Source organism: Lagenorhynchus albirostris, chromosome 11, assembly GCF_949774975.1.
Source record: "Lagenorhynchus albirostris chromosome 11, mLagAlb1.1, whole genome shotgun sequence".
Taxonomy (NCBI): domain Eukaryota; kingdom Metazoa; phylum Chordata; class Mammalia; order Artiodactyla; family Delphinidae; genus Lagenorhynchus; species Lagenorhynchus albirostris.
In genome coordinates, this window is record NC_083105.1 from 3,565,209 (window position 1) to 3,579,201 (window position 13,993).

Consider the following 13,993-nt stretch of genomic DNA (forward strand, 5'->3'; position numbering starts at 1 on the left):
CATCTGGGTGTGTGTGTGTGTGTGTGGCGTGTGTGTATCTGGCGTGTGTGTGTGTATCTGGCTGTGTATGTGTATCTGGCGTGTGTGCATCTGGGTGTGTGTGTGTGTCTGGGTGTGTGTGTGTGGCGTGTGTGTGTGTGGCGTGTGTGTATCTGGCTGTGTGTGTGTATCTGGCGTGTGTGCATCTGTGTGTGTGTGTATCTGGCGTGTGTGTGTGCATCTGTGTGTGTGTGTGTGGCGTGTGTGTATCTGGCGTGTGTGCATCTGTGTATGTGTGTGCATCTGGGTGTGTGTGTGCATCTGGCTGTGTGTGTGTATCTGGCATGTGTGCATCTGGGTGTGTGTGTGTGTGGCGTGTGTGTGGGCACGGGGTACCTGGTGTATAGACAGACCGTTCCCAGAAAAGGGAGCAAGGCTGGGAGCTGGCGGCTTGACTGAGGGACAGAGGGGGTCCCCGAGTGAGTGTGTGGTTACAACATGCTTACTTTACATCCCAAGCAAGTTATTTGTGACCATACATTCCAGTAAAGTCTTATAAATGCTTTACTTCTTTGGAATGTGTCAGGTAAGTTGTAGAATTTATTGTTATCAGTGAATAAAATGACCAAAATGAGCGTCATAGCTGGAGATTGGGTTTATAAGATGTTTAATAGTATAAAATAAAAATATCAAATAAGTATTCAAATTTTATGTTTTTTTCCTAATTTTATCAAAAGATTGCCTCTTCTATATTTGTCTTTATTTCGAATCTGCTCAGTTTTTATAACATTGCAAAAGCTGGTGCTACTTAAAATTTCAATTTTAAACTTAAACTCTCCTAAACTATACTTTAATCACACATATCCTAAACTTTAATATTGTACCAAATGCAATTTAATATTCCAATTAGGGAAGGAGAGAAGGAAGAAAGCACTTCTAGTGAACAATGTGTGTTTTTGTCCTGCGGCTGTGTTTTCCCTGCGTCCTCTTCACTACAAACACACTCACCGTCTTCCGTCTCCCGGAAGACCACATTACTGCATTTTAACTCTTTGGACACAAATGGTTCTTTTTCTGTACTTCCTTTTCTTTTTAATACTTTTATCATGGCGGTAATACACGGTGCTCCATGGAAGGGTAGCCTTGTCATTAATACATAGTATCTCTTTAGTTCTTTGTTTTATGACCAGCATTGCCTTTTGTTTCTCAAAATTTGTAATGTCTGTAGAGGGTAATAAAACAGTTTGTTTCTGTTGGATTCCACATTGAGTCTTCAAGACCAGTAGTAACTGAAACCACATTAGAACGAGAACAGAGCACACCCGGGATGGATGTTTTCAGCGTCCCTGTGGTGTGCACCCAGCACAGAGCCTGCTGCCCACTCGAGAGGACCTGGGGAAGGTGTGTGGGGAGCGTGCCTGGCGCTGCCTGCTGGGCACCTGGAAGGCGGCACAGCGCACGTTTTGTTTGCTCGCATGATGAGATTTTCTCTTTTAAGTGTTCAAGACCCTTCAGACGGTGACGGGACACAAGTTCTCAGAGCCTCGTCAGCTTGCCCCTCACATTCGTAAGCATCCTTTCCAAATACCAGCGTGAGCTGCTGCCTCGTGGCACTGGGTCAGTGTGTCCCCGGGATGCACTTGTAAACTGCATACCCTGTGGGGACCGTGCTGCCTGTGATTAAAACTCTTTGGTGACTTATGTGCTCAGAGGTGTGGCAACAAATTCTTGGAGTAACCAGTTTGAGAAGACAGGAGAATATTTTTGTGGAAGTTACGTCCAAGCCATCTTGCGGTGGGTTGGTTTTCTTGGTGGTTCCGTGGAGCCCTCCATCACAGCTGGTACACAAGGGTGGGCAGTGAGTCCAGGCGAGGGGGCCTGGGGAAGAGTTAGGAGATGCCGGTCAGAGCTGGAGGGGTGGGACCAGCTGAAGCCACAGTGTGTCCTGAAGAACCCAGAGGGCTGCTCTGCCAGGACCAAGCTGTGGCACAGGGTGTGCTCGGCCCCTGCCTTCCCCAGCCACACACACACACGGACACGCACACACACGGATACACACACACACACACAGATACACATAGATACACACATACACACGCACATGGATACACACACAGATACACACACACACAGCTATACACACACAGATACACACAGATACGCACACAGATACACACGGATACACACAGATACACACGGATACACACACGCAGAGCCGGGAGAGAAGCCCCACGGGGCGTGCAGTCAGAGAGGGAGGGAGTCTGTGTTGGCAGGCAGGCAGGCAGTGGGGATGTCAGCTGCTGCAGCCGTGGGTTCTGCGTCAGATCCATTGCACCTGCCTCCACTGATTAAGGTCGTTTTCAGACTTGCACGTCCTCCAAGCAGTACAGAGCGTAAATAGTAAGAGGTTTGCCCGACTTGTTTTCTGAAACTTGGAATCAGCTCTGTCTGGCTCCAGCTGACCTGGCTGAGACTAGACAGGTGCACCGACCCTCCAGCTGGGCTGCGTCTGTGTCTGCTTGCTGCCCTTTTAACATCACAGGGCCGCGAACTTCACCCTCAGGTGGCGCTCAGCGCCCCGTTTCTGACTGTGCAGAGGCCGGTGGCCTCGTTATGCCTGCACACGATGACACACCTTTACCCCATCACCTTCCCCCACGCTCCCCCCGCCCCGGGTGCCCTGCTGCTTTGTCCCAAAGATACCCCAGCCCCTGGCCTTCGGGGAGGCGCACCCGAAGCTCGTTCTCCTGCCTCCTCGCGCGGCTGCCTTGGAGGTAAACCTTTGTCTGCCGCTGACCTCGGCGTGTCCGCGTTTGGCTTGCTGCGTGTCTGGCAGGACGAGCCTGGTTCGGTAACGGTGGCACTTAGGACGCTTGGTGTGTTCCATTGTTCTCTTGAACCTTGGGGATCCCACAGTGGGTGGAGACCCTCTGTGACGCAGAGTGGGCACTGCCAGCCTGGGAGGGTCACTGAATCCGAGCGGCGCCTGAAACCTGGAGCTCGGGCTGGGGGCTCCTGCCTGGCTTGGGGGGCCTCGGGAGTCTTCTGCCTCTCGTGTGATCTCACCCCAGCGTGAAGGGAGGCGGAGGGAGCCCCAGTCCTCTTCCCCTGGCTCAGTCCCAGAGAGGATGGAGGGCTGGCTCCTGGTCGGGGATCTGCCGTGGGGGTGCCCAGTGCTCCGTTTGTCCCCGGGGTGGCCACTGCCCCAGGTGGACTCCCTTTTTCATCTCAGGAATGTTAAAAAAATCACCCAGAAAAAGTCACTTTGGTTTAGTAATTTAGCGTAGCAGAGAGGATCTTATAAATGCTGCCCGTGAGGTTGTGACGCTCCTGCAGGGCGGCTTATAGTTTGGCTGGACTTTGGTTGAAAATCTCCAAGTCCTGTTGTCGGCATGCGTATGTATGTGGGGTTTATTATCCAGCAGTTAAAACAAAGACTTGTTTGATCAGGGCAGGTGTAGGCGTGGGAGTTAGAATGAGATCAAGTGGGGGGCAGCGGCCCCTGCAAGGAGGTAGCCACCCCCTTCCCCGCCGGCTTTGCCAGGAAGGTGAGCAGGGGTGGAAGGGGGGCAGGGGCGGAAGGGCACGGGTAACCGCGTTCCCAGCCTGGGGTGTTGAATTATCCCGCGTGCTCAGTGGCAGTGGGTGGACACTGAACGGTCCAGGCAGAGCAGAGCCACATTCACACTTGTCTGTGGCTCCTTGGGGGAATGAACCCCAGCAGGACGGCTGGCAGCCGCCCGAGTTGGAGAGGAGCCTGGCTTGCTGGGCACGCGAGCCTGTGGACAGAGCACCCTTCACTGGGCTGGGGGATGCAGGAGGGGGGGTGGGGGAGTAGAAGAGATGGGTTTAGATGTAGACGCTTGGGTGTGAGGCACCTGTGGGACGTGGACGTGACTGGCCAGGTGCACTCCTGGGGCTCTGTGACGCGGGCGTGGTCAGGGTCAACAGGACAGGTGTCCGCCTGTCCCCTGTGGCCCCAGGCCTGGGCTCAGTTTGCCCCCCGCTCTCTGTGTAGAGAAGCGTTGCTAAGGGTTCGCGCGAACCCTGTGGGCGCAAGCTGGTGGCTCTCAGTCGGCGCCCCTGCCTTCGGGAGACGTTGGCCAACGTCTAGCATGTTGGGAGGGGAGGCGCCGGCATCAGTGGCTGGAGCCTGGGCGCGCTGCTCAAACCCTACGTGATGGGCCGGCCCACTGCAGAGAGGTGCAGACTGGGGGGCCCGGGCCAGGGAGGCTCCCAGGGCGTCGGGCGGCTTTCGAGCCCTCCTCTGCTTCAGAGGTCCCCGCCTACCCCAGAACATTTTGCTCGGAAGTTTGCTTCAAAGGGGTTGTTGGGTTGTTACTTTACAAAGAGAGAGGGGACGCCCGTGAGCCTTGGGCACTGACCCTCCGACGGGGCCACCCACAGCCAGCCCAGTGGCCCCGAGGAGGGTGCCCATCGCGAGGGCTACTCCAGAGGGCGGCGGGAGCAGCTTGGGCAGCGGGGAGTCAGCAAGGGACGTGCCTTCTGTGTGCAGAGACTGGCCCGAATCAGGTGGGGCGGCCAGGCTGTGGGGCGAGGCGGCCAGCCGTGCTCTGGGCCCCTTCGTCTGCCAGTGAGTTCTGTCCGCATGCGTTGCCGGGATCGATTTGGCCACCGGCCAGGTTCAGTTTAGTCTGGAAGTAACTCTGCCGCGTCCCCTCTCATCACATGATCTTTTACAGGAGACTCTGACTTTTTATCTGATCCCATATGAGGTGCAGGATTATGCAAAATGAAAGCAAAGGGAGAGAAATGCTAACACTATGCAGAAAACGAAAGTGACCCCCAAGTGCCCACCGTCAACTCTGTGCAAGATGCTCCTCTAAGAACATCTATTTATACATCCGTGAATTTATAATTTGTACCTGGTGTGTTCACACAACGTGCACGGCCGTGCTGGGAAGCCTCTCTGTACCAGCGTGGGTAGGTTGACCGGGGGCGACAGTGTCGCTCTCGCCTTAGGGGACAGCCGGTGGCCTCCACTGTGGCCTGTGACTGATTCTTCCAGTCAAACTAAATCCACAAGACCAGAGACTGCTCGTTCATAGCCCCTTTCTGCGGCTACCCTGTGAGTCGTCCATAGCTTTTCAGGAACTCTCTGATTCCCGATGCCTCCTAGCTAGACGTAAGGGTTTTGCAGAACAGGGTGTGACACTGACCTGCAGACGTGAAGGGACACACGGCAGGGTGCAAAGGAACGTGGCCTCGGGGTCAGTGGGCGAGGGGGGCCGCAAGGAACCTGTCTCGTGCTGGACGCCTCTCACCCTGATCGGGTAGCTTCCAAAACCCCTCCCACTTTGACACGGCGAGCCCTGTGTGTTGTCGTGAAGTTCAGGCTGAGTTCCTGGCCCAGCAGACGGAGCGGCCGATGGAGGCGGTCCCCGCCCCAGGCACAGACTCCCCCAGGACGGCCTCCAGCCAGACCCCAGGCTTCTGTTGGTGTCATTCCTCAGTCGACTAGGGATGCAGATAGCGTTGATGTTTTCACGTCCCCATGGATCTCTGTGCCTTTTTCGAGAGAATAATCGTGTATCACCACATCTGTTACGTGCAACAGCAGTGCGCGTATAAAATAGCATATCCCCCTTACCTAGTTTTGTTTTTCTTCTCACCCGAGCAGCAGATGAAGCTTAGGGTGAGCTGAATGTAGCGGAAGGTGGGGAGAGCTAGACTGCAGGTTTCACAGCCAGCCTGGGGCCAAACCAGGAGCTGCCGTGCTCGTCTGCATAAAGGCAGATGGTGACTCCCACCCGCCGTCACCAGTGGGCTTTGAGGACGCAGGCTGTCCACACGGGGGGCTTGTCTTCCAACTTCTCCGCCTCCCAGTTCCTGTGCTGGCCTCGGAGGGTTCTTTCTGGGCCCCACTTGCCGTTACAAGCTGTCACCTCACGTTTCCCACAGCTGTTGGTGTGTCCAGCCTTACCTGGAGGCCTTACCTGGTGGCATCTGCAGGCCCGCAGTTATGACTGGGTTTCCCATGGTAGAGGTTGTCCTGTGCTGTCATCCCTACGTCCACCCAAGTCTCCCCTTTCTCCTCCTGCATCCTAGTGGGTGGCTGGACCCACCAGGCCTTTCTAGAGCCCCCTCCCCGCCCCCTACCCGCCCTGCCTTGCTGTGGCCCTGACTCACCTGCACACTCTGTGGGCCTGGGTCTGTTATGTGCGTCCTTCCCACTTGATTTCTGAGCCAGACTGAACACGGGCACTGGGTCTTGAACATCTTTCCCCAAATTTAATACAGGAGCTGGCCTGGAAAATTCACAGCCTCCATTTGGTGACTGTGGATAAGACATCCCATCTTCTGATGACATAGAGTTTCCCAAACTTATTTAGCTCTGAATTTTAAAATTACGTATAACTTGTCCTCTTCCTGGATGTCTGATGAATTTTAAAGCAGAATGTTTCCCAGCACTTTGGAGTGGCGTTCCTTGTGTTCACGTGAATTCCGTGAACCCTCTTGACGTGAGAATGTGGTGTTTTTACAGATGCCTGCTCTGTGCCTATTTCTGAGATCATCACCGTTGAAGAAACGGACATTAATGGGAAACACTACACCAGTGGAAAATGGCAGAAAATGGAAAAGCCTTATGCTTTCACAGGTAACGTGGCCTGAATGTTCCTCAGTAATTCCATGCAGGTTACATGAAAGGGAACTTTTTTTGTCAATTGTTTAACAAACTCATTGTGTCCTTGGTTTACCTTTATAGAAAGGTCCTTATATCATTTTTTCCAAGCTTTACTTTTATTTATTTTTTATTTATTTTTGTCTGCGTTGGGTCTTCGTTGCTGCGCGGGCTTCTCATTGTGGTGGCCTCTCTTGTTGCGGAGCACGGGCTCTAGGCACGTGGGCTTCAGTAGTTGTGGCACGCGGGCTCAGTAGTTGCGGCTCACGGGCTCTAGAGCGCAAGCTCAGTAGTTGTAGTGCACAGGCTTAGTTGCTCCGCGGCACGTGGGATCTTCCCGGACCAGGGCTCGAACCCATGTTCCCTGCATTGGCAGGCAGATTCTTAACCACTGCGCCACCAGGGAAGTCCTAAGCTCTACTTTTAATATTCATTTTTTTCTTATTTTTTTATTTTTTTTTTACGTGGGTTAAAAGAACTGAGAAATAGGATCTTTTCCCTAATATACCTTGGAAGTTACTAGTCAGAAGGAAAGGGGACCATTGGGGCGTTTTGAGTGTGAACCTGGGGTTAGTGTGAGGGGAGTGTGTTCCCCGGTCCACAGGGCCGCAGGCTCACGGCGTGTGTTCTCTGTGCAGTGCATCGTGTGAGGAGGGCCCGGCAGCACCGCTGGAGGTGGGCGCAGGTGACCTTCTGGTGTCCTGAGGAGCAGCTGTGCCACCTGTGGTTGCAGACCCTCAGGGAGCTACTGGAGAAGCTGAGTACGTGCGTAACCAAGGCGGATGTGATGAGTCACTGTGGCTTTTGAATGCTTTACTGATTAGAGGACCACGTGGTGTGGTGCCCAGAGCCTGGCCCCGAGGGCGCTGGTACCTGCACTGACAGCCGCGAGGCTTGGGGCAGGCCCCTTGGCTCTCTGGGCCTGGGTTTCTTTTCCTGGAAAATGGGGTGATAATGCCTGCACTCGTGGTGAATGGAGGATTAAACCAGGTGCCTGGGGCAGGCATCTCTGTCCCCCTGGGGTGTGTCTGAACATCTGAGCTGTGAGTTATTGCCGTGCGGCCAGAATCTGTCTGTCACGCTTAACGGTAGGTGTCAACTCGTTTTGTGTCTGGAACACTATTTCGTGTTGTTTGGGTATGATCTTTCTTTTAATCAAAGTATAGTTGATTTACAATGTTGTGTTAATTTCTGCTGTACAGCCAAGTGATTCAGTTATACACATACATATATCCTTTTCCATTACGGTTTATCACAGGATATTGAATATAGTTTCCTATGCTCTACAGCAGGACCTTGTTGTTTATCCATCCCGTATACAGTAGTTCGCCTCTGCTAATCTGTTTGAATATAATCTTAATGCACAGCCTTGACAACTCAGAGCAGACGTCAGCCATAGAAAAGAGCGAGCATGTGTTTAGGTTGGTTTTATATCTTTTAAAATTAATTTGGCCTCTAGATAAAAAAAGGTGAATTATAATTTGTTTGAAGAAGGTGCTTCCCACACAGCAGCTTCGGAGAGACGTCCCGGCTTGGAAAAGCACGTGTTCAGCTTAGCATCTGGGTGGCGGGACTTGGATTCTGCGTTTTGCCGTCTGATTCTGTGGGAGGGGATGGGGTGTCTGGTCCCCCGCCGTCCATCCGACCAGTGCGTCCTGACCTTTCCTTCCGTCTCAGGTCGCTGGCGCTCTGTCCTCTGCTTGTCCGCTGGACTTCTGAGCGAGTCCGGTTGGGAGGTCGCCTCAGTTCCTCTGCCGCCACCTCCCCCTCCTCCTCACCTGCTCCCTCCCCTCTGTCCTCCGGTGGTTTCCATGAGACTTTGAGTCTTTGGATTGGGATGATTCTGGAGGTTCAGACTCCAAGAGGAAGCCCTCTGAACCTGCCCCCCACTGAATAATGGGACTTTTTTCACAGAAAAACCTATACAGTCGTGCATCTGCTATAATCTACTTGTATCTAAAAATACCCTGTAATTCAGTTTTTTCAGCTGCTCCGTCACTTTGTGTTACTACTGAATGTTTAATTGAGGTATAACTAGACACAAAGAAGTTCTCACACACTGAGCGCCCTCGGGTAACCGGCACACAGATCGGGAGACAACGCTGCCAGCCCCCTGGGGCCCCAGGGCCCCTGCCGTCGCTGCCCAAAGGTGACGGTCACCTGACTGCAAACACCTGGGTTCGTGTTGTACTCGTGGCCCTCCGGCAGCTTGTCGTCACGTGCGGGGCACGTGGCCCGTTCTCTGGGCTGCGTGGTGTTCCGGGGATGAGTGTCTGTCCGTTTATGCAGCCCTTTTACCGTTGATGGCCGCTGGATGGCCTCCTGACGTGGCCGTCGTGAGCAGAGCTGTTCTGAACGCTCCCGCACACGTCTCCTGGTGCACGCGTGGGACTGGACTTGCTGGGCTGGTGGCGTGTTCGAGCCTCAGTGCACGCGGCCACACTGCCTTCCAAACTGGAGGTCCCGGGGCCACGCCCACCAGCAGGGGACCGGAGCTCTGCTGGTCCCGCACCTTAACCACACCTTTAAAATTGTAGTTACTCTGGTGGGTGTACGTAGTCTTGCGTTATGGTTTTAACTGGCATTTCCCTGATGGGAATGCGTTTCTCAGCTTCACTGGCTCTGTGTGTGGGCCATTCGGAGATCCTCTTTTGTCAGGTGTCTGTCCAAGTCTTTTACCCGTCTTTCTGTTGGGTTGTCTGTCTGTCTAAATGAGGTGCAGAAATTCTTTACATATGGTAGATCTGAATCTTTCATTGGATTTTTGAATTACAGGTGCCGTCTCCCACGGGATGGCTTGTGTTTCCGCTCTCTTCATTCCATTCTTTTGATGGACATTCTTAGTATTTACGTAGCTCTGTTTATCTTTTTTTAAAACTCTGTGGCTAGTTTGTGTCCTGTTTAGGACAGCTTTTCTGCTCCAAGGCAACGAAGATGGTTTCTTCCAAAGCTTTGTTCTACCTCTTGCTTTGAGAGCTACAGTCCCTTTGGAAGTGATGTGTGTATACAGTGTGAAGTAAGCGGTCACGGTTCACGTTCCTTAGATATAGATCCCTGCCTCACCCCGTGCCATCTGTGGGAAAGCTTGTCCTTTCCCCACCGCACCGTGGTGCTATTGTTTTGTTTTTTATTTATTTTTTGCTCACATGTAGACATTTAATTGGATTTTATATTTCACCTTGCATCCAATGACCTTGCTAAATTCATTGATTAATTTTAATAGTTTGATGATTCTTTTCGTCAGCTGTGAATAATGACTATTCTGTTTTTTCCGTCTCAGTTCTTATGCCTTTTTCTTTCTTTTTCTTACCCTTTTGCCCTGGTTTGGACCCTCCAGTGCAGCGGGGAGGGTCTTAGTCCTGATCTTGGGGGAAACTTTTCAACATCCCACAGTCGAAAATGATGCTTCTTAGGTTTTTGTTTTGTTTTGTTTTGTTTGGCCACGCTGCGTGGTATGCGGGGGTCGAACCACGTGCCCCCTGCAGTGGGGGCAGAGTCTTAACCACTGGGCCGCCAGGGAAACCCCAGGTTTTTTTAAGTAAGTTTTTAAAGTCCAGATTAAGGAAGTTCCTTTCCAACCCTAGTTTTCTGAGAATTTTTAAAAATCATCATTGGATGTATAATTTGATAAGTGCTTTTTCTGCATCTATTGAGATGATTGTATGATTTTCTTCTTTTTGAGTTAACGTGTTGAAAAACATTGGTTTCTCCTTGTATTTTGTATAAAAGCCTTTGTATTCCTGGAATAAACCCTACTTGGTAATGATGTATTTGCCCTTTTTGTGCATTTCTGGATTTGACTTGATGATATTTTGTTTAGGATTTTCTCACCTAGGCTCAGGGGAGAAATAGACCTATGAGTTTCCTTTCTGTAAATGTGCTTGTCTGGTTTTTCTGTCAAGCTTACAGTGGCCATGTACACAGAGTTGAGTAGTGCTTCTTTCTTTTCTGTCGTGTGGAAGAATTTTTATCATGTTGAGGCCACTTTTCCCCTTAAATATTTGGAAGCATTAAGTGGTGAAACCGTCTGGGGTTTTCTTTGTGGGAAGGCTTTTATTAATGACTTCAGTTTCTTTATTAGATAGCAGACTATTCAGATTTTCTATTTATTCTGTCACTTTCGGTAAATTGTATTTTTTGAGAAATGTGTCTCTTACATAAAATTTATTGGCATACGTTTAATAACTCCTTTTACGTTCCTTGTAATATTTGTAGGTTCTGAAATAATGTCCTTTCTCATTCCTGATATTGTTAATTTGTGGTTTTTCCCTTTTTCTTTTTATCAGTTTTATTTAGGGACTTATCAGTTTTATGACTCTTTTCAAAGCATAGACTTTTGGCTTTGATTTTTCTCTATTGTGTATTGCCTTCAATATTTTATTAGGAAGATTTTCAAACATACAGAAAAATTGAAAAAATTGTACCGTAGACATTCATACACCCACCACCTACATTCTGCAGTTGTTAACATTTTGCTGGTTTTGTTTTATCTGTGTCTCTCTGCCCGTCCATTAGTTAATGGTACGTTTGCTGTGTTTCCCAGTAAGTGACAGACGTCAGGGCATGACCCTTCAGACACTTCAGCACGCTTGTCATTACCTAGAGGTCAGTATTTGTTTTCAGTTTGGAGGTAGAATTTACATACGGTGAAATGGACAGATGGTAAGTGTAAATCAATGAGTTTTGAAGCATACGTGTACCCGTGTAACCCAGACCCTGTAAGACTTACCACCACCCCAGTTTCCTCATGACCCTCCCCTGCCAGTCCAGAGACGACCACCAGTCTGATTGTTTCTTTTCGTCATTGTTGCCGCATGTTAGTTCTGCCACATAAATGGAATCATGTAAAAGGGGCTGTTTTGTGTAATTCTTCCGTCTCTCAGCATCATGCTTTTGGTATTTATTCACGTCGGTTAAGTGTCATCAGTGGGCTGTTCCTTCCCGTTGCTGAACGATGCTCCTTTGGTCACGTTCTGGGTATGCAGCCGTCAGTTGGTGGACGCCTGGTGGGTCTCCACGTTTTGGCTGCTGTGAATGGTGCTGTTGTGAGCGTTGGTGTGTGGGATTCTGTGTGGACCCAGGCCTTCGATTTTCTTGCTACTTTTATTGATTTGTTGGTTAAATTTGGTTTTTAAGTATCAGAATCTACTTGAACCGACCCAAGCAGAAATGTGGAGGTTGCTGTAAGAAAATAGGGTGTTTCAGGAGACCTGGGTGTCGGCGGTTAGCCGGGCCTCTGGAAGGGACATCCTGCCGTCCTGCCGTCTCTCCGTCCATCTCCAGATTGAACGTTCCCTGTGCCTGTCCGTCTGTCTTTCTCTCCCAACGCTCCGTGCTCTGTATCTATTTCTCTCATTTTCTGCAGACTCACTTTCCTTCACATGAAGAAGAATGAGGCTGCTGCTCCCAGCATTTACACCCTGTAGGACTCACTCCTCATCAGGAGAGCGTCCTTCTCTGCCAGGATTCTGAGTCCCCGGGGCTGCCAGCCCCCTGGCCGATGTGCAGGGCACCTGCCTGATCTCACGAGCTGTGCTTTTTCTCTTTTCAGAGATGAGGAAGCTCTTGAGCACCGTTCTTTGCCTTAAAAATGCCTTTTGTCAGATACCACTAAGCAGCGCTCTAGAGCCGCTGTGGTTTGATTTTGCTCAGCAACAGTTCTTCACTTCGATCACTTATGTCCATTGTGACCTACGCGGTGTTGCTTTCTTGCAGCGTCTAGACCAAAGCACTTACTGGTGTTCATCAATCCGTTTGGAGGGAAAGGACAAGGCAAGCGGATCTATGAGAGAAAAGTGGCGCCGTTGTTTACACTGGCCTCCATCACCACCGAGATCATCGGTAAGGCGCAAAGTCTCTGTAGAAGTAAATCTGAGAATGACTCAGATATGGTCACTAAGGAGGATTCTTATTGTATTAAGTTTTTTTTTTTTTCCTGGGGCCATGCTTCGCAGCTTGCAGGATCATAGTTCCCCGACCAGGGATTGAACCCGGGCCCCAGCAGTGAAAGCGCAGAGTCCCAACCCCTGGACCGGCAGGGGATTCCCTGTTTAAGATTATTTTAACAACCTGAAATGTTGGTTTTTTTGGCATACCAGAATGAGAAGAATACAAAGTAAAGAACGTAGACTGTTCTAGCCAAGTATTAGCATATAAAGCACTCAGGAAAAACACTAAGGATGAAAGGACAAAGGTTATGGACAGAAAATTCTTGCAAGAGATACAAGCAATTAGTCAGGCTTAGAAATCATTTCACCAGTAAGTGGTATTTTTAAGAAACACGATGCAATGCCACGTTTGCGGTACCGAGTTTCAGAGCAGGTTCTAGATGCGGGGAGGGTGTAGGGAGACGGATTCTCCCTTCAGAGATTTGAGGGTTTTGTGTAAACTTATTAAAGGGCCACTTGGCAGTGAGGGTCAAGAGCCTCAAAAAGGAGGGGGTTTTTATCCAGTCTTACAGTTTTCTAAACTTTCCTGAGAAAGCCATCAGCTGTGCACAGAGGGCGAGGTACACAGGTGTCCGTTGCCTCATTTTTATAAAAGCAGAACACCGGGAGCCGCTTATACCCCGGAACAGGAAGCAAAAGACAAAATTGTGGGGAATCTGAAGGAACAGTATGCAGCTCTTTAAAATGGTCTTTACAAGGAATTTTTAATGATGAAAAAGGGATTGTGATAAGATGTTGGGAAAACAAGGACACAAAATTGTGTGTACAAGTGAATTTCAAGAGAGTTTTTGTTGGGACTTCCCTCGTGGTCCAGTGGCTAAGACTGCGCGCTCCCAATGCAGGGGGCCCGGGTTCGATCCCCGGTCAGGGAACTAGATCCCACATGCTGCAACTAAAGATCCCATGCCACAAATGAAGATCCTGCACGCGGCAACGGAGACCCCCCCGTGCCGCAGCTAAGACCCAGTGCGCCCAGATAAAAAATTAATGATTTTTTTTTTTTAAAGAGACTTTTTGTTACAGTGAGTATACAGACTATGGACTAACATTTTCTTTCCTCTACATTTTGGTATATTCTAAAATTTTCCAAGTCCCTTGGATAATAAGGGAAAACTATAAAATAGAAGATGTAATCTCTTCCAAAAAAAGTTATTATTTGTTGGCAATTAAATGCCAAGAATGTGGGACTTCCCTGGTGGTGCAGTGGTTGAGAATCCGCCTGCCAGTGCAGGGGACACGGGTTCGAGCCCTGGTCCGGGAAGATCCCACATGCCGTGGAGCAACTAAGCCAGTGTGCCACAACTACTGAGCCTGTGCTCTAGAGCCCGTGAGCCGCAACTACTGAGCCCGTGTGCCACAACTACTGAAGCCCGCACGCCTAGAGCCCGTGCTCCACAACGAGAGAAGCCACCGCAGTGAGAAG

General features: G+C 50.3%; 1 protein-coding gene across 1 annotated transcript in view; it reads left to right on the plus strand.

The window, feature by feature from the left end:
* The window catches only part of CERK (ceramide kinase), a 51,041-nt gene that overhangs the window by 18,249 nt on the left and 18,799 nt on the right, over window positions 1-13,993 (plus strand). The window contains exons 3-5 of the mRNA XM_060165537.1: window positions 6,485-6,598; window positions 7,261-7,383; window positions 12,338-12,463. Coding sequence (XP_060021520.1) covers window positions 6,485-6,598; window positions 7,261-7,383; window positions 12,338-12,463 — 363 coding nt within the window. The remainder of the gene's footprint in view (window positions 1-6,484; window positions 6,599-7,260; window positions 7,384-12,337; window positions 12,464-13,993) is intronic.